Below are 19283 nucleotides of genomic sequence, written 5' to 3'. Positions count from 1 at the left end.
TAGATCATCGATACTTGCACTCGATATTCGATCTCAAAATGTCAAAATTCGCATTCTTCTTTCGTTATAGCAGATACTCTTCAGTCTTCAACTAGCAACACAGGAAATCTGGGCAATCTCTGAAAACCATCACTCCGAGGTTAATGGTATTTCTAGTCAACCTGCTACGAGTGGCAGCTGCTCCAGTACGTACAAATTCAACCCTCCGTGTAAAGTTGCTTCTAACTGATGTCCTTTTGACAGTACGCAGCGTTCGTATTTTACCTCTCGTATATCTTTTGGTTGGTGATGAGAACAAGCAGGATCTATCCATGTATCCACTCCAAACTGATCCTTTACTACTTATATATACATAGGACACAATCCGATTCAGTGGCAGAATGGCTACCTGATGCCTTCCCTGGTCCGAACTCACCTAGTGTCGGCCGAGCTCTTACTCTCGCTACCTCAATCATCGGGGCCGTTCACATGGCATTCGTGATACAGCCTAACGGAACTGGAATTCATATTGCGTGCATGTGGGCGCAATTCATTGAGGTTTGTCTCATAGTGTGATATCAGAGCAACCATACTGAAACAGTTCTGTTACAGACGTTCTACTGGGCGCAACTAGCATTTGCTGTAAACCGTTTGGATAGAAGTGTGGAGGTCGTTTTGGCATCGCAGGGCGGACGGATGGTGATTGCACATGGGATCTTGGCTGCCGTGTATTTTCAGGCTCTCATGCAAGTTGGAGAAGAACGTAGGGAGAAGGCTGCGAGGAAGAAGAGTAGTACGTCTGCAAAGAAACGGATGTGAGGTGGTGGAGAAGTGATGTTGGGACTTGTTCGTATAGAGGAAGGAGCTCTTGTACAGAATGGACGTGCTTTTGTATAGACTTGTAGTCGAGGTACTCTTTGGCAGAGGTTCGGCTAGATTTCTATGTCATGAATGATGATTTCTGACGGTTGGAGCCGCGCCGAAGAGGTTTCACCTGTAAGATAAGCGAGCGAAGCTGGCTTGACACCATCATTGAAAACTTGATCTAATCTCTGGAAAATGAATACTTCAGGAGTTATCGGTTATTATGTCAAAAACACGTGAATCTTGACATGATTGCGGGTTTCCTATGTTGTTCCTGTCAAAGTACGCAAGAAGATGTAGTCTATCACGTGGAAGAGATGGGAGAATGTTGCTTGTAGGTTGTAGAGTCGGAAGACACTAGTTTCCATTGAACTGATGATGGAACAACGAAATACTGTTTGTGGCGTTTCTACTATCTGAGTGAATGGGTAGATGAAGTTGGTGTGTGAAAACCGAAAGTTACTGTATACTAAACGAAGGTATCTAGTTTTCGTCAAGGGCAAAACATAAAGGTAAACAGTGTCACTAGCGAAACCCGTATAATTAAAGTTCAAGTCCAAGTTGCAGTCATTTATTAGTGCAATCTATGTGGTGACAAAATCGTTGGCATTCACGGCCCAATCCATCACTCCCACAGCTCCACCAATAATGATTAAGATAGGAGGAGGAATTTTCGTATAACCTGCAGCAACGAACGCAAAAGCTACAAGGATGGTGTAGATAGGGTAGCTTCCCACTGCCGTCCCTTTGCTGCGTCCTGAAATAGCTTTATTCCATAAAAGATAGACAGCGGCAAATACTAATCCTACCGCTGATGAGTTCATACCCTTGAATAGAATTTGCAGAGTTTGCAAACTTCTAAGACGTCTCCATATTGGTAGCAATGCAGACATCAAGATTAAACCCGGGGCACAGATACCAACATATGCAAGCATACCCCCTCCAATGGAAGTTCCAACCGTCGACCTCAACGCTAGAGCACCACAGTAAGCTGAGAAGTTGAATAAAGGGCCTAGTGAAAATTGGGGCGTTTGTTGGTATGACACCAGTTTCTGTTTTCTTCATGTGTTTCGTTTACCTGGAAGAGCATTAATAACTGCCAATCCAATTAGATATTCTCGATCTGTGAGCCATCCTGGTGACACAACATAAGATTGCAATAACGGAATAACGACTGGACCTCCTCCAAAGATGATGGAGCCAGTAAAGTAGAACGTGCCCAATAGATTTAGAGTCTGTATGTTTGTTGCATATCTAAAGACAATAGCCAAGACTAAAAAGAGCACCCAAACACCTGTCGAGAGTAAAAAGAGTCAAACATGTACTCGAAACCTCTTGCTTTCAGGCATACCTAACAGCAACAGACCGACGCCCCAGCTGTAGGTAAACTGCATATTTGGTTCGAACTTGACGGCGAATTCTTCATCCACTAGCCTTTCCGTAGCGTCTGCCATGCTTTCTTCATTGATGGAGTCAGTAACATCTGTTACAGCAACACCTACTACTACATCGACGTCACGACTAACTATTGATTCTGAATCATCATTCTTTTTCGGATCCGTGATGACCGTTGGGATTCGTTTTCTCCTCAGAGCTTCTTGATATTGTTTCCATTTTGGTTCAAGTAAGCTTTGAGTATACGTAACAATACCACCAAAGATAATTAGACAGGGAAAGAGCCATGCGTTAGAATAATATGCAATAGCTAGGCCACCTGAAATAAGGATCTGCACACGTGCTGTTGTATCAGTAGAAAATTTCTTGCCAAGCTGAAAGGCAGCTAGTGCAGTAAGCCCGATGGCTGACGATACAAGTCCGTTTTCAAGGCCAATCACAGCATCAGGTATGCTAGAAGTACCCCCCAAAGATACACCTAGAGCCACGGCCAGCATGACGATGGCTCCCGGACCACTAGACAAGAATGAAGTATGGCTTGGAGATGAGCACGAAAGCAAGAACAACGTTTAATTATTACCTCCAGACAAAAAAGCTCCAGATCGCAGGTATCACACCTTCCCGAATCATTGCCAATGCAAATGCTAGCTGAGTCGAAGGTGGACCTGGTAGAGCCTGAGCAATAGAGAAGAGCTCTGCAAATATCTCTTCAGTCAACCAATGTCGTTCCGTCACAAACATTCGAAATCTAGTTCCAACTACGGGGGTTAGGGGGAACCACCATCGAAGCAGGGACCGACTCACATGATGGCAATGTTCGCACTGGGACCCCCAAATGTCGTAAAGCTAAGAGGGAAGTATGAGTAGGTGATTTCCCACAAGCGTTCCCCAAGAGGTCGTTTTGTGGTGTTCATTTCCATATCGAGAATCCTATGATGAACTGAAGACTACTAATGATGAGCCTCAGCCAGTACCCCGGCTCCTGATCTGACTTTGTGCACGAAAGTGTCATGGTGTCGATAGGTCAACTGTAGCATGGAAATTGCGCAATACCCGAAACAGAGCGAAACTCTGATCTGCAATGGCGTGGGCAACGCGTAGAAGAAATTGTACCCAAAGAACATGTATGTCGAGTCATTCTATAGTGATAGAGCATCCCCCCAACAAAAAGAACATGTTGTAGCCTTACAAGTCCAGATCACGTCGAACAACAACATAAATGGCATAATATATGGTAGAACCGGATCAGAACTATTAGAATGAGATGCGTTTGAGCTGTGAAGAGGATTTAGGATGTGGTGGTGTATTCAAGTCAAGCTCCCCTTCAACTTTGCACGGTTTCGTAGCTTAGTGTTTGCAAAGGAGGAGAAGCGTTAAATTGACATCACTGTGTGTACAGATCTTATTAGGTCCTGGGCCTTTCTCTCCCCAAAAGCTACACTTATAAACTTCCAACATCAACACATGAAAGATTACGCACTCCCAAGTTTAACCCCTTGGATGCTTCTCATGACTATCGACAATGGAAGATCAAAATGAAGATGATTATCTCATCAATTGGCCTTGCCATTTTCGTCTCAGAGAGAGAAACTTTCAGGTATGTCCTGTGCCGATCTGCTCTTGACCTTCATAATCTAAAACTTCCCAATTTTTTGTTACATAGGACAATTGAGCATCCCGGCCCACGAATTCAAGAATGAATTCGCCTCAACGCTCAAAATCTAGTCGTATCCTATAAATCAGCACCATCAACCTACATTCAATGCTTCACATCCCTCTCTTGCATATGAATCAAAAAGTCATCGTCACCTAGAGGTACTATATCAGACACACCATTTTTCGTTGCAATTGTCCACCCACGATGCATTATGGCCGCTGTTGCTGCATCCCATGACTCGTGTATGATGATTACAGTGACTTGCTCAGAACTCTTAGGATGGCGTGCGATCAGATACTGTCCATTGGATGATATCCAATCATATTGGATATCGGATACGGCGCAATCACATTCAACAGATTGAGACGGCGCTTGTTTCAGCTCCTTATCGCTTGTAACAAACAGATCCTTTTCAAATTGTCCTCCTTCTGACCAAGTGACGGAGCAGCGTAGATTCCCCGAACTCAAGATACGTTTAAATACCGGCCATCGTTTGACTTTCGTAGCGAGAGCTGGTTCTTGGAGGTTACGACGTCGGGCGGCTTTTGAGGGTGTTGTCAAACTGGAGGAAGCAAGTGTTTGCCAAAGCTCCTTTCGTACTGACACAGGAGTCGCTAGATGCGTAGATGCGTGCTTCCATTGTGTTTTTTGATTGCTTCTCGAGCGGCTTCTTCACTAAAGTAAGTAACACTGTCAATACTGTCTGTGAACATCAGAGCATAGCAGTGAAAACACAATCTCACCCTCCTAGGGTATGAATCAAGTCGTTCAATAAGAGTTCTACCATCGACCTAATGTACATGAAGATTATTGAGGGCTCTTGGACCATATTCTAAAAGAGGGTTGAACCTACTCAGCTTCTTGTCTCTTCATCTCAGCTTCTTAACCAGAATTTTGAATTTGTCAGTACGGTGAAGACCATATATATATTGAGAACAAGCAATCATGAAACTACTATTCATATGTATTACTTGTATTGTATTTTTGATGATGAAGCTTGGAGAATGTGATGTGATGCCGTATTTGACGATCAGTTATATGGGGACTGGACAAGATGGCTTGAAGACTGTCACACATCAGTTGATATATAAAGAAGCACTGGCTATCCCGATCGGAAGTCTCAATCCTCCTCGTAAAGGAATCACTGTAAGCTCATCATAGCATTTTAAGCTCGTCATGCATTACACTAGTTTCTCTGTTTTTCGAACACTTACCAAACACCGTACATTCATAGGGTCAGATTGTCGATTTTGGACCCTCAAGCAACTCCTGGACTCGGATTCCACCTAATGGATCCTTTATCGCTACTTTTGCAAACTGTATGCCTGTAAATCCGTCTGTACTGCAATACGTCGTTGACCAAGGACCAGCTGCATTGCTATTTCACTCTTATGGATGTGCACAGAAACCTGCAGTCACTATACTCCCATCCAGTATGAATATATGTGCACTAGTCTTGGACGATGTCGTAGCGAGACCCGTCTTGGCCATGATACCAGCTCAGATAAACGGAACCGTCGGCGGAATACCTGACAAGGTGCCTGAAGAATCTACTACTCCTGATCGTGTCGCATCAGGAATCTCCATAGGATTAGTAATCGTGTATAGTATCGTCCTAGGAAGTGTCCTCGTCGGTGTCTGCTACATTTGCTCACATCTAGCCAGAGCTCGGTGCTGTTGGCCACGTAACGACAATGACACGAATGCAGCATCTCCATTAGGAGTACATCATACTCATCCCTCTGACCGTGCTAGACGCGACGATGCAATGAGATTGAATATGGGCGGTCTTTTACCACAAGAGTGGAGAAAGATGCGTATTGATACGCTTCCGATTATGATTTACTCTGCTACGCAACATAGAGCTTATAAACTACCTCGTGACTCTATTGATGTTGCTGAACCAAAGGATCGGAAGGATTCAGCTTGTCAGATAGACTTCGCTCCTTTATCAAAGTCTGAGGTTCATGATGGTCGTCATGATGAGAAGCTTGATTGTAAGGAGGATGAAAAGGATGATGCCGTATATGAGCAAGACGCTTGCTGTATCTGCATTGAGGACTACAAGGATGGTGATAAACTGAGGGAGTTGTTGTGTGGGCATTACTTTCATATTCAGGTAATAGTCTCATTTCCGCTACCTCTTTTGCACTGGCACCCTAGAGTTGGATTGGTAGTTTTGGACTGCGAGCGGCACACATATTGCAGCAACACTAATCAATCGCAACTAGTGTATCGATCCATGGCTATCGCGTGATTCTCCGTTCTGTCCTCTATGCAAGGCAGACACTCTCACGCCAAGGAGAAGCGTCATCTTTGAACCAACTTCTCCATCCATCGTCATTCCTATATTGGAAGCAGGACAAGAAGACGATGGAGAAGAAGAAGTGGAAGAGTCAATGCCAGCTGCACCACCACCATCAGCTGTATCGTCAATGGTGGATTCGAACGATACGGTGGCACATACGGATATGGCTACTGCTCCCGTCGAGACTCATCATCCAACACTACTACAACAACAACCACAAGGATTACCATTCGTCCCAAGTCTATCACCACAACGAGATCAGCCATTTACGCACACTCGTGGTCATACCTTTCCTGTATTTCCAACACGTCGATGGAGAGCGTATGTCACGGGAGTAAGGAGTCAACGACGGGCGACTGCATTTTGATCTATATAAAAAGGAGAAGGAATATGAGAGCTGAGGGGAACCTTTTTGTCAGCTTCTTCTCGCAAGAGAATTGTTTTGTAGTGTATCATAAAGGTCAGATCCCCTCAGTTGGTTTATATAAGTATTTGAAAGACCTCAACAACACCATTTTGCAGAAAAATAGTCACGGAAGCTTTTTTTTTTGTTTAGTCATCAGCATGCAAATAGAAAATGTATATTTCATTGAACACACTGAAGCTTGTTGAGATATTTTTGTAACGTCTTGTTGGAGTAGAGGAAGCCAGTTTAAAAGAGGTCGGGAAGTCGCAGAACTTGGTTGCGAATTGACTTTCTAGAAGAAAACGCTTCTTTTTTGGCAGTAAGAAGGAACATACGTCAGCAACGTCGAAACCGTGTAGACTACTTGAAACGATCCAACACATCCATCGCCGCGTCATCATATCAACTTGGGCCGCACAATTCCCTTCTTCTGTATATTAAACACTGTATATATCTATTCTCACTACTCAACCAATACATATCAGCACCACCGACAAAAGCTCAAAACATTGACTCGCTCCGAGAAAAACGTTGTGACCAGACCCAGTCTATTCAAATTTGATGCCCTGAGCTAGTGGTAATTGTCCAGAGTAGTTGATGGTGCTTTTCAACACGAAACGTTAGACAAAAAGATTCCACAATTAACATAACTTGTGATGCAATTACCATGTCTGCCTCCTCATGTATTGCTTCCATGAATCAGATCCAGATTCTAAAAGTCAGTTGAATGGATTCAGCTACTATTCAGATTGCTTAAATGTGTCGTGCTCGTTGCTTTGTACCTCGTCCACCACCGGTTTCCTATGAGACAAAGCAAGTCAGTATTCGCAAAGAGGTCAACACTTAAACAGGAGAATTTCCTGAGGCCAAAACAATCCTTTTTAGGGTTTTTTTGGATCTTTAGGGACCAACCTTTTCACCACCAAAAGCTCCACCAATTTCAGCACCGTTAGTTGGAATGTTAACATTCACAATTCCACAGTCACTTCCAGCTGCTCCAGTCCATGTGAAGACATTCTGTAAATCTCTGGTGAAGATTGAGGAACTCAATCCTTGTCGCACTCCATTATTCCATCCAATGGCTTGCTCAAGTGTCTATTGAAAAGAGAGGCGGTTCAGTTTATGAGTTGAAGATCTTGTTGTTCAAGTTACAAGAAGGGATTACCTTGAATGGAGAGGTGTGCAGGATTGGAACAAAGATTTCATGCTGCACTATAGCAGATTCAGGTGAAATGCTGCTTATAGTGGGAGTCACAAAGTTTCCTGGACCATCTATTGTGGTTCCTCCATGAACGATACTTCCACCCTAGTGAGTAACGAGTCTACCATACGACCTATTGAGCCTGCATCCAACGGTCTTACCTGAGCCTTGATTTGTTCAACTCCCTTCTTGAATTGAGATACAGCAGCCTTAGTATGCAGTGGTCCACAGAGTGTTCCCTCTATGGCAGTAGAAGCAATCAGTAAACAAGCAAAAAAGGCCATTTAGGTCAGTTCAGTTAATGGTACCTTGTAATGGATCGCCAATCTTGACTTGCGAATAAGCACGCGTCAATCGGTCCATGAATTGATCATGGATTTTCTCGTGTATAAACTACCAACATTTCTTGTTTTGAGTCCTTGTGTTCTGACAAAAGCCAGCAGTTTCACATACCAGACGCCGTAAAGTTGTACATCGTTGACCAGCTGTTCCAACAGCAGCAAACAAGACTGATCGTAAGGCCAACTCAAAATCAGCATCATCCATCACTAGCAAATCAGCAAATTTCAATTTTTTTTTGAATTTTTGTTTTCAAATCACATAAGACGAACAGATTACTTGACAAAACGAATATGCAGCGAGACCATACCGATAATGGCATTGTTTCCTCCCAGTTCAAGAATGCTTCGTCTTGCCGCGACATACAAAAGAGATGTTGGGTTCTGCCAGCAACAAATATGACCATAAACAACAAGGCATACCCAAAACGAGCCTGTACCATAAGTCCCACTTGCTTCCCCACTGCTGTGCTGCCAGTGAATGAAAGCAAATCCATCCTAGAGTCCTTGGCCATGGCTTCTCCGACGTCAGCACCGCCACATACCAAGGAACATAGTGCTCCTGGCAGATTATTTTGCTCTAGGACTCGTTCCAATATCTTGGTAGTGGCGACAGCTACGAGATTCGTGGTTGGGGCTCCTTTCCTAGTAAAGGTGAGCCATATCTTAGTTGTTGCAAAAAAACGAGCCACACGTTGTTAACTGCCGGAGAGCAAGGCAGTTGATTGACGAGTTTTACCATAAGACAGGGTTTCCGCACACGAGACTGATTGCAGAATTCCACCCATATACTGCAACAGGCTGGTTGTTACAATGGAAGGCAGTATCAGCACAAGGTCTTAACAAGGGTCTCAACACCGACACCAAGGAGATTTTGACCAACTTACAAAGTTGAAGGCAGATATAACACCCACGTTGCCTAGTGGGTTCCAGTTCTCCATCATGAAGTGACCAGGCCCTGTACGTGACGGAATCAGAGTTAGTATGCTGCGTTAACGCGTAGTGCGGTGTGTAGTAAGGTTTGTTTCTCTCTCTCACTTTCAGAAGGTATAACCTTGCCACTCATAGATCGACTCAGCCCCAATGCATAGTCTCCAATGTCAATGTATTCCTGCACTTCGCCTACTCCTTCAGGCAGTATCTTGCCCATTTCTAGCGACACAAGTTTTCCTAGATCGAGTCGATGGGTATGCAGTTCCTGCCTCATTTGGCGTACAATCTCGCCTGGTTTGCCAAAGGAATTTCTTGAATACCAGCACAGAGAATATATCAACTTTTTACGATCTCACCGCGTTTGGGAGCTGGTACTGCTCGCCACATAGGTTTGATCTTTTCCATGGCGATCAAAGCATCATTCAAGTCCTTTGGTGTGCCCGTTTTCACAGCTCCAATTATCTGATTGGTAGCTGGATTGACTGAATGCACGACCTAGTATACAAATGTTGCAGGTGTACGTGTCAAACTCCAACGGTATTGGCATTTCTGTAAGTTTTTGCGAACTTACAGGTCCATTACCAGTCCATTTTCCGTAATATACACCATTATTTTCGAAATCGAGACCCAATCTTTTCAAGAAGGAAGCGTGTTTGGCGAATTCATCACCCTGTGATCCAAAATGTCGGCGACCGGATGTTGAACGAGAGACGAGACGTAGAGTACTTGAGAGCATATTCTACAATAAAACAAGTCAGAAAGATTGATCCAAATCACGTAAATCAACATCTAACAACATTCAAGTTTCCAAGCGTCAAGTCGATCTAAATCGTGACAACTCACCGGGCACTCTATATATATATAGGAAATCCAAGCAAGAATATCACGATTCTCTATAGAGTTTCTACTAGGGCAGTCGGCCTATCCGCTTGTGGTTATTCTAGGTGTCTCTCCTCGTTGAAATCTGTAAAAAAATCAAAAATGGCATCAAATAAAGAGCCTCCCAAGTCTGTGAGTACCTTAGGCAATCACTTACAAACAAGATCAAATATCGTTTTATTACATGTATTTGGAGTGGATTATGCCGTTGTTTTGATGCATACTGCTGTAATGACTATGAATATCGCCAACATTTGAGACATTGAAAAAAAACCTGTCACAGCTATCGCATCGCAAAGTCATCATGCCTGTTTATTGTCGCTCATTATACTCTTCTTCTCTCCCCTTTAGACAATAAAAAGAGATACTCTGAGAAAGATTGAACTAGCAGTCCAGAAGCAATGGCAAGACTCTCGAGTCTTTGAATCTAATGCTCCAAGACCAGAGGAGCCCAGAAAGGAAAAGTTTATGGGAACATTCCCATTCCCTTACATGAATGGGCGATTGCATCTGGGTCACTCCTTCTCTCTCTCAAAAATCGAATTCGCGATGGGTTATGAGAGATTGAAGGGCAAGAACTGCTTGTTTCCTTTTGGATTTCATGTTACTGGAATGCCCATCAAGGTACTGTGACTTGCTTCTGTGCTGATAGAATAGGAGCAAGAAGTGCTGACATACACGGTGTGTTCATAGGCTGCTGCAGACAAGATCAAGAATGAAGTCGCTCAGTTTGGAAAGGACTTCTCTGGCTTCAAAGGCAGGTTTATCGACTGACAATACATGGTCTGTAGTTGTATTTGTCTGACTCTCGTATCTCAATACCTTCAGAAGAAGAAGAAGTTGTTGCTGAAGCTCCGGTAGCAAATGGAACTGAAGCACCGTCAGACGATCCAACCAAATTCAAAAAGAAGGTTCGGGTCTCCTTTTATGTGGTATCAAGTGAAGGAAGTCTGTGACTAACGCCGACTAAACTGCTAGGCTGCCAAAGTTACAGCAAAGTCAACAGGTCTAAAGTATCAATTTCAGATCATGGAGAGTATGGGCGTCCCACGAGAAGAAATCTACAAGTTCGCGGATTCATTGCATTGGTTGTATTACTTCCCACCATTGGCAATCGTGAGTGCATGTCTCGTTTTCAAGTGCATTTTTTTTGTCTCGCTGCTTACCATCCACTCTCTGAAAACAGGAAGATTTGAAGGCCATCGGATTAAAAGTAGATTGGAGACGCTCATTCATGACAACCGAAGTAAACCCATATTATGACTCCTTCGTACGATGGCAATTCAACCGTCTGAAAGCGATGTCTCCTCCCAAAGTTCAATTCGGTGAACGATATACCATATACTCTCCTCTCGACGGCCAACCATGTATGGATCACGATCGAGCTGTCGGTGAACAAAAAGGAGTTCAAGAATACACAGGCATAAAAATACGTATCGATTTCGAAGAATTGAGATCCGTACCGGATGCTCAACGTGATAAATTAAAGAACGGTGTACCTGTCGGGCAAGTCCTGACGTCACCTGAAGTGTCGAAAGCTATTGGATCTCGACAGGTGTATATGGTTGCTGCCACTCTACGTCCTGAAACCATGTATGGTCAAACCAATTGTTATGTTGGTGAAAATATCAAATATGGTATATACGAAGTAGATGATAAGGAGGCATGGCTGATGACTGCTCGTGCTGCTAGAAATATGACATGGCAAGGCCTCTTTGGGTCTAAGCCAAAGGGTGCCATTGTAAAGCTGGCCGAGGTCATTGGTAAAGATCTAATAGGTATACCGATAAATGCACCCTTGACACCGTATAAACGAATCTATGTATTGCCGATGGAAGGTGTACTAGATTCGAAAGGTACTGGAGTCGTTACATCTGTGCCATCTGATTCGCCCGACGATTACATAACTCTACAAGATCTGAAAAAGAAGCATGAATGGTATGGCGTACAGTTGAAATGGATCGAACCATTCCCAGCTGTACCTGTATTAGAAACACCCAATTATGGTAATTTGGCCGCCAAGACTGCTATCGAGAGAGAAAAGATTGTGTCGCAAAAGGATAAAGAAAAATTGGAGAAGGCCAAAGCTGATGTCTATAAGGAAGGATTCTATCAAGGAAAGATGGTCGTTGGAGCTTACGCTGGAAAGTGAGTTTGCATGTCTTGGTGTACAATTTGCCTTCTTTTGCTCTTGCGCAACACGGCCACGTGTCGTGTTTTTGCAAGCGAGGAATGATGAATAATCAATCACATCATTTAAATCTAACTTTCGTTCTCCTGAACCATCCGTGTTGAGCCTTGTTTCTATATTTCTGACCTCAACGAATAGCAAAAAAAAAACGTAATATGCTCACAATTGAATGTATCTGACACATTCCTTCCCTTCTCTTCATATTGTAGGAAGGTCACAGAAGCCAAAAACTTGATTCGACAAGACATGATCAAAAGTGGAGATGCCATACCGTATTGTGAACCTGAAGCTTTGATTGTCAGTCGAAGTGGCGATGAATGTGTCGTGTCATTGGAAAATCAGTGGTATATAGATTATGGAGAGACTGTATGGAGAACACAAGTAGAAGAGTAAGTCAGTGCAACTGTCTTACATTGGTACTGCCTTTATGTGGCTTTTTTTTTGGCGAACGATATGTACTTATGTGCCACCAACTTAAAACAGGCTGGTCTCTCGTATGTCATTCTTTAGTGAAGAGACCAAGAAGCAATTCGAAATCATTTTGGGATGGTTGAATCAATGGGCATGTGCAAGAAGTTTCGGTTTGGGAACTAAGTTGCCTTGGGATCCACAATATGTCATTGAATCATTGAGTGATTCTACGATATATATGGCATACTATACTGTTTCCCACTTGTTGCATGGTGAGCTCAAGTCTGATTCATGAAATTCATAAACGTCGTCTTCTTTTTGGCATCCATGTTTTCTCATTTACGGAATTCTTTAGGTGGAACATTGGATGGATCAAAACCTGGTCCAGTAGGTATAGATTCCAAACAATTGACGGATGATGTATGGGATTACATATTCCGTGATGATGCACCACCACCTGCAAACACAACCATTCCATCAGCATCATTGGATTTGCTACGTCACGAATTCCGATATTGGTATCCCATGAACGTGCGAGTATCAGGCAAAGATTTAATTGGTAATCATTTAACATTCGCCTTATACAACCACGTCGCAATATTTGAACCCAAATATTGGCCATTGGGGATGAGAGCAAACGGACATTTATTATTGGATGGTGCCAAAATGTCTAAATCAACTGGTAATTTCAAGACATTGACTGAATCTACTGACGAATTCGGTGCCGATGCTACACGATTCGCTCTAGCTGATGCTGGTGATGGTCTGGACGATGCCAATTTCATGACTGATACAGCAAATAAAGCCATCTTACGTCTATTCACGCAATTGGAATGGATTACCGAAGTCTTGGAAGATATAGAGCAAGGCAAATTACGAGATACGCCTGAAATGACTTTATTGGACATTGCCTTCCAGTCTGAAATGGATTTACAGATTGCTGAGACTGCTAAAGCTTATGATGCCATGCTGTATCGGGAGGCCGTTAAGGAGGGATTTTATCAATTGCAGACTGCCAGAGACTCGTATCGAGATGCTACATCGCCTGGACGCGGTATAGATAATCATGGTATGCACAAGCAACTTGTATTGAGGTTTGTTGAAGTGCAGGCCTTGTTGTTGGCTCCTATTACACCGCATTGGTCTGAGCACGTGTGGCAGAACTTGTTGAAAAAGGTGTGTGTTATTGAGGTTTCGGTCAAGAGACCTCTTCGACCCCGCAAAAAAATGCACTTGTGTCAGGCTATCATAGTCTTTAGTTTGAGTCTAATCTTTTTCTTTTGAACTTCATTAGAGAGAGCTTCGTAACTGGGTTCCTCAACCATCCAGCATTCTCCATGCACTATGGCCTGAAACCAAACCTATAGATACTGTCGCACTAGCATCAGTTTCGTATCTCAGAGACATAGCACATAACGTTCGAGCTAGTGAAGATCAGATTGCCAAGAAGGCTGCCAAACGTGGTCAAGCTGTCGTATCTGGAGGTGTGAAAAAGTATCGAATCTTTTGGGCTAGCAGGTTCCCGGAGTACCAGGAGCAGGGCATCGCGTTATTAAAGGAGACTTATGATGCGGTAAGTGTGTGAGTGGTGTTTGAAGGGTGTGACTCTTGAGGGGTGTGACTCTTCACGAATTGGTCATTGTACAGGTTGGGTCTTTTGGCATCCCTCTAACCAATGTCTTTTCTCTACCGACATCAGAAAACGCAAACATTTTCAAACAAGGAAAAGGAATTGGCTGCTCAGCGTGGTCTCAACAAGGACAAGCGATTCATACCCTTCCTGGTAGAATTCAAGGTAAAAAAAAGGACGCCGAAATGCTGACAATTGCAAACTGACCTGCCTCTTAGACACACGATGCTAACACACTTCTATTGCTGTCCCTCGCAGAAACGAGTAGAATCAACTGGGCCATCAGCATTCAATCTAGAACTTGCATTTAACGAACACCATGTATTGACATCGAATATGGAGATCTTGAAGAGATCTCTAAACACTGAACATGTTGAGATTGTACGGAAGGAGGATGTTGATGCCGCATCGCCTGATATGGTCAAGGCTGAGACGGCGTTGCCTGGTAAGCCATCATATACCACCGTGTAGACTCATCGTTTTGAATCACATTACACATCTTGTATGAAGCTGAGTATGATTGTTTTTGAGCGAGTACTTTTGGTAGTTTTGTTGGTACGCAACTTTCTAGGTATCTGAAAGCCAGTGGGGGTGGAGCAGTGGGAAGAAAGTTTCAACGCCAGTAAGTTCTGGTAATTTTATTTCATTACGAGCCTTTTGAGTGGTGAACCTTATGTCGATGAATGTAGCAGAAGTGTTGAAATCGGAAAGGATTCAATGCGAATGTATGGAGCTTGTATCTGTTCTCATTCTTATTTTTTATGCAGAAAAAGGAGGAGATACACAACAAATGATTGAACAAGAAGTCCCGAAAACATAGTACAGAGAGTTTGAAAACAAACTAATTCTTCAAAAGTAAAGGGTCATGGGAATCTACCCAGCTCGATATCTGAATGATCATTTTGCTGAAAATCGAATTCGCGATGGGATAGGGGTACACTGACTCCTTTTGGGGTTGGTGTTAGGAACGCCTATCCAGGACGACTGGGGTTTCGCCTACAAAAGTTGCTTTCAGATTCAACAAAAAACACTGCCGTGTTTGAATCAAAAACACCTAATGGTTATTGGGTTGCAAAGACTGCTGTTGTGAGAGAAAACTTTGTATCGCAACAGGAGATACCAACGTTAGAGAGGGCCTAAGTCAACGGTTATTAGGAAGGATTCCCTCGAGTAAAAGGCAGATGTTGGATCTTACACTGAAAGTGAGTATTCGCCTTTATGTCATCAAGTGTTGTTTTGTTACTGCCACAAACGACCAAGTTTTGTGGATGGAAATGAGGAATGATGAATAATCAATTACATCATTTCAAATCTAACTTTCGTTCTCCTGAACCACCCGTGTTGAGCCTTGTTTCTATCTTTCTGACCTCAATCATTGCAAAAAACGAAGACTATGTTACCTGATAACATTGGATTTGTCTGACACCTTCCTTTCCTTCATATTCATTGATACAGGAATCTTGGAGAAGCGAAAGCTGGATTTAACAAAACATGATCCAGAGTGGAGACGCCCATATGTCTAGTGTGAACCTTACGATGAAGGTGTTGTATTTTTGGAGCAACCAGTGGTACACATACTATGAAGGCGCTGCATAGTAAGCACAAACAGAAAAGTTGGACATTGCGCCATGAAGTGTTCCGCTTAACGGGTTTTTTTGTGGTGGTAAATTTGACCTCACCATCCACCCGTATTCTTGCAGGTTGGTCTCTTGTATTGTCCTGAAAATAGAGAGTGGCGTACAAGTCATTGGGAATGTGGCAGAAATACTAGTATAGGAACTAAATTACCTTGGGATCCACCCCATTTGTATGAATCATTGAGTGATTCTACGTCAATGGCTTGGTTTGGTGAGCGTAAATTTGATCCATGATATCCAGTGCGATTGCTACTGTCTTGGTTTTTTTTGCCACCATCTTTCCTCAATTAGGACAATCTGAACTTGTTGGTAGAAACCGAAGTTGCTATATACACCTGAAATGACCTTATTGGACATCGCCTTCCAGTCTAAAATGGTTTGGCTGGTTGTTGAACCTGTCAAAGCTTATGATGCCATGTTGTCTTAAGAGGCCATCAAGAAAGGATCTATAGGGGGAGACTGTCAGGGTCTCATATCAAGGTTGCAGGTTCCTGGTTGAAAGTAGAATTTGATGCAGGATCATCTGAGATGCATTTACGAGGTCAGTCATCATAGATTCTTGATGGTCAAGTATAGATTAAATGAACAGGTATACATTCGATATGAATCCACTTTTTTTTGCGATTGTTTTGTATTGTTCTGGATTAGTACAAAGAAATGGAAGTAGGAGAACAATATGAGAAAGTTTCGTTGCTTTTGAAAGCCCTGGCATCGTTTTCGACCGTCGATCTTCCAAAAGTTGACCAAGAAGCCGGCTTTGACTTGATACTTCGCAGTGCTGCGTATGAACTCTTTGAGCCAAGCTATTAATCGTTACCTTAGTTACCTTGCGGTTAGCATTCGCCGGGTGTTTCTCTCTCACGACTGTCTAGATCTTCCTTCTTATTGTTCTCTGTTCGACCGCAAGACACACACACATCCACACCAGCAAGTTTTCTTTCCCGTCTAGATACCATTTGACTTATTTCGTTGTTGAGAGGAGGATACCATACTGTAACCTGAATGATGACGATTAAAGCTATAGCCGTCTTGGCTGTTTTCTTAATACATCAAACTGCAGCCCAAAACGCTTGTGGAGTACTAGCAAACGGGGTAAGTTAGACACCATTCGAACCGATGCATCCGAATCGTATTCTAATAATCAAAACGCTGTTCTAGACCGCCCAAGTGTGTCCCTGGTATTCGTGAGTATTTGCAACATTTGGGAAACAGTTTGTGTGGTTTCGACCGTTTTCGAGGAGATGAGGCATCGAGAGAGGAAGATTAACGAGGAACTTGTATTTGGGAAACAGTTTGGAACATTATTAATCAACACCGTCTATGTAGTCCATGCTGCAGTGCTTCGAACTTTTGCGGGACAACGGCGCTGCATTGCGCTCTCCCCATACCTTCAAACACTGTCACATCTCCAACCGGCTGCCAGCCTCAATACAGTTTCGGCACCAAAAACTGCTATGAATCCCGAATAAACTACAACCGTTGTGTCTCGGGTCTCTACAATTTCGATGCAAACACCTGGATTGCTAACCGAGGTGCCTACAATGGGGATCCAAACTCGGCCGATTTCACTATCGACTCGGCCTACTATAATCAAGTCGTTCCCATGGCTAATGGATCATCGACTTTGCAGATATATATGAAGAGATCTGCTACGGTATGGCCGTTCGACATTGGAACAGAAGCGCAGTTTTGCACGCTCCCTCAACTAAATAATCTGTTCTGATACGCAGCCCGCCGCTTCAAACGGCAAATACTATGGTCTAAACACTCTGTTGCAGTCGACCTCATATCTCTCGTACGGCAAATACGAGGCCAAGATTACGACTACGAATGTTGGTGGAGCGTAAGTTTGGAGCACTCCTGTCAGCTCTAGTACCAGGACGTCAATTGATTTGTTTCTACATATCTAGTGTTACTGCATTCGTCGGCATGGCAAACGACAAGGTTTGTTTTTTTAGCTAGCGAAGACATACATTATGAGACTTGTAACAATCTTTATTTTTAAGGACGAAATCGATTGGGAATTCACCGGCGCTCTCCCGACTACGGCCCAGACCAACTACTTTTACGAGGGCTACATTGACAGAACTAAATTCTCATACGTTGATGTAATTACTACATTGAGGTTTTGTCTCCTTGTTTCTCCCTTTGATTAACACTTATTCAATCCCAGACCAAAACAGTAACCGGCACCACAAGCCACGTTTACGGCGTTGACTGGAACAAGGACAGACTCATTTGGCTCATTGACGGAGTGGCTGTCAGAACCGTTGTCTACAACACTACGTATAGCTCCACACTCTCGGCCTACCAATACCCAATTGCCCCTATGAGAATACAGCTAGGTGTCTGGGATGGTGGAAATGATGTTAATGGTGGTGCGCCAGGTACACGGGACTGGGCTGGAGGATACATTCCATGGGACACTGCTCCATACAACACTACCGGCGTCTATGCTACCGTTGAATATGTTAAAATCACTGTGAGTATTTTGAAGTGTGAAGACCGAGAAAAGTCAACCTCCTGGATTTCATGATATCTTGATACCAAGTTTGCCATATATTCACTTCACAACTAATCCACCACCTATATTTGTAGTGCTTGGGCGACGCAGACCCAACCGGCGTCCCAACCCGTCCAGCAAACATAACCTCAAAACCCAACATGACCGCTCCAGTGCTCATCAACGCCGTACAAGGTTTAACAACAGCCGTACCAACTCCATCATCGTTACCAACATTCGGATCAGGTACATCCGGAAGTGTAGGAGGTAGTGGAAGCAGCGGGGCTACATCAGTAGCTAGTCCACAGTTGTATGGTGGATTGGTGATGGGTTTCTCAACTGCGTTTATTGCGTTGACGTTGGCGCTTTTGGCTTTATAATAATTTTTGGTGGTGGTCGGGGAATCTAGTTAGTTGTGTGCCGTAACTGTATCTTGTAGGACTCTTATTAACCTCTAGTACATCATAGTCTTTAAGAGTATATTTTGTGTGGAGTTTGTTGGTTGTGTTTTGTCAAGTTGAGGTGGTGAGGATGATATAGAACTTGCTGTTTGTTGCCGTTCGAATTGGGCTTTTTCGTGTTCAATGGGAAACAAAGTCTGAATAGTGCCGTACAGTGCCATCGTTGAGTCCTTGGTCTGATATCATTCAAATCCTTGTTGCGATGTGAACTGCGATTTTAATTTCCGTTGCAAAAACGTTTAAGAACGCAGCAGCAGCATCCGATAAGACAAGGATTTTGGTCGATTCCAAAAATCAGTTCTGTTGACGATGAAGGCTTCTCTGGTCTTGCTGTCCTTGTTCGCTCCTGCGCTCGTGGTTGCTCAACAATACTGTGGATCGTATGCCGCAAACTACGTATGCAATGGAACGACACCTTGTTGCAGGTATGCCGGATACTCCCACCTCTTGTCCGGATGTGTTCCTTTATGAACCAAGGCTCTTATGTGAG

General features: G+C 43.4%; 4 protein-coding genes across 4 annotated transcripts; 2 read left to right on the top strand and 2 right to left on the bottom strand.

Annotated features, from left to right (window-relative positions):
- Positions 1-1427: 1427 nt before the first annotated feature.
- SmJEL517_g03679 (uncharacterized protein) lies at positions 1428-3158 on the bottom strand (the record flags this gene model as incomplete). The annotated part of the gene is made up of 5 exons (XM_031169607.1): positions 1428-1855; positions 1922-2137; positions 2195-2754; positions 2819-2986; positions 3043-3158. The coding sequence occupies 5 exons, from the start codon at positions 3156-3158 to the stop codon at positions 1428-1430; spliced, it is 1488 nt and encodes a 495-aa protein (XP_031024437.1).
- Positions 3159-4840: 1682 nt separating this feature from the next.
- SmJEL517_g03678 (uncharacterized protein) lies at positions 4841-6604 on the top strand (the record flags this gene model as incomplete). Its single annotated transcript, XM_031169606.1, has 4 exons — positions 4841-5041; positions 5130-6014; positions 6127-6537; positions 6599-6604. 4 exons carry the CDS (start codon positions 4841-4843, stop codon positions 6602-6604), a joined length of 1503 nt encoding a protein of 500 aa, XP_031024438.1.
- Positions 6605-7157: 553 nt separating this feature from the next.
- SmJEL517_g03677 (uncharacterized protein) lies at positions 7158-9817 on the bottom strand (the record flags this gene model as incomplete). Its single annotated transcript, XM_031169605.1, has 14 exons — positions 7158-7212; positions 7276-7321; positions 7392-7410; positions 7522-7704; positions 7775-7915; positions 7972-8051; positions 8119-8203; positions 8264-8358; positions 8516-8793; positions 8888-8949; positions 9036-9106; positions 9187-9372; positions 9438-9576; positions 9653-9817. 14 exons carry the CDS (start codon positions 9815-9817, stop codon positions 7158-7160), a joined length of 1605 nt encoding a protein of 534 aa, XP_031024435.1.
- A 245-nt stretch (positions 9818-10062) lies between these two features.
- SmJEL517_g03676 (leucine---tRNA ligase) lies at positions 10063-14663 on the top strand (the record flags this gene model as incomplete). The annotated part of the gene is made up of 12 exons (XM_031169604.1): positions 10063-10092; positions 10312-10584; positions 10654-10680; positions 10752-10871; positions 10939-11076; positions 11147-12108; positions 12361-12540; positions 12662-12834; positions 12918-13738; positions 13857-14135; positions 14262-14357; positions 14451-14663. 12 exons carry the CDS (start codon positions 10063-10065, stop codon positions 14661-14663), a joined length of 3312 nt encoding a protein of 1103 aa, XP_031024436.1.
- Positions 14664-19283: the final 4620 nt, after the last annotated feature.

The sequence above is a fragment of the Synchytrium microbalum genome (genome assembly GCF_006535985.1).
Source record: "Synchytrium microbalum strain JEL517 chromosome Unknown SmJEL517_scf0020, whole genome shotgun sequence".
NCBI lineage: Eukaryota > Fungi > Chytridiomycota > Chytridiomycetes > Synchytriales > Synchytriaceae > Synchytrium > Synchytrium microbalum.
The sequence above is the reverse complement of the archived record's forward strand: the minus strand, read 5'-3'. Positions and strand labels throughout refer to the sequence as shown.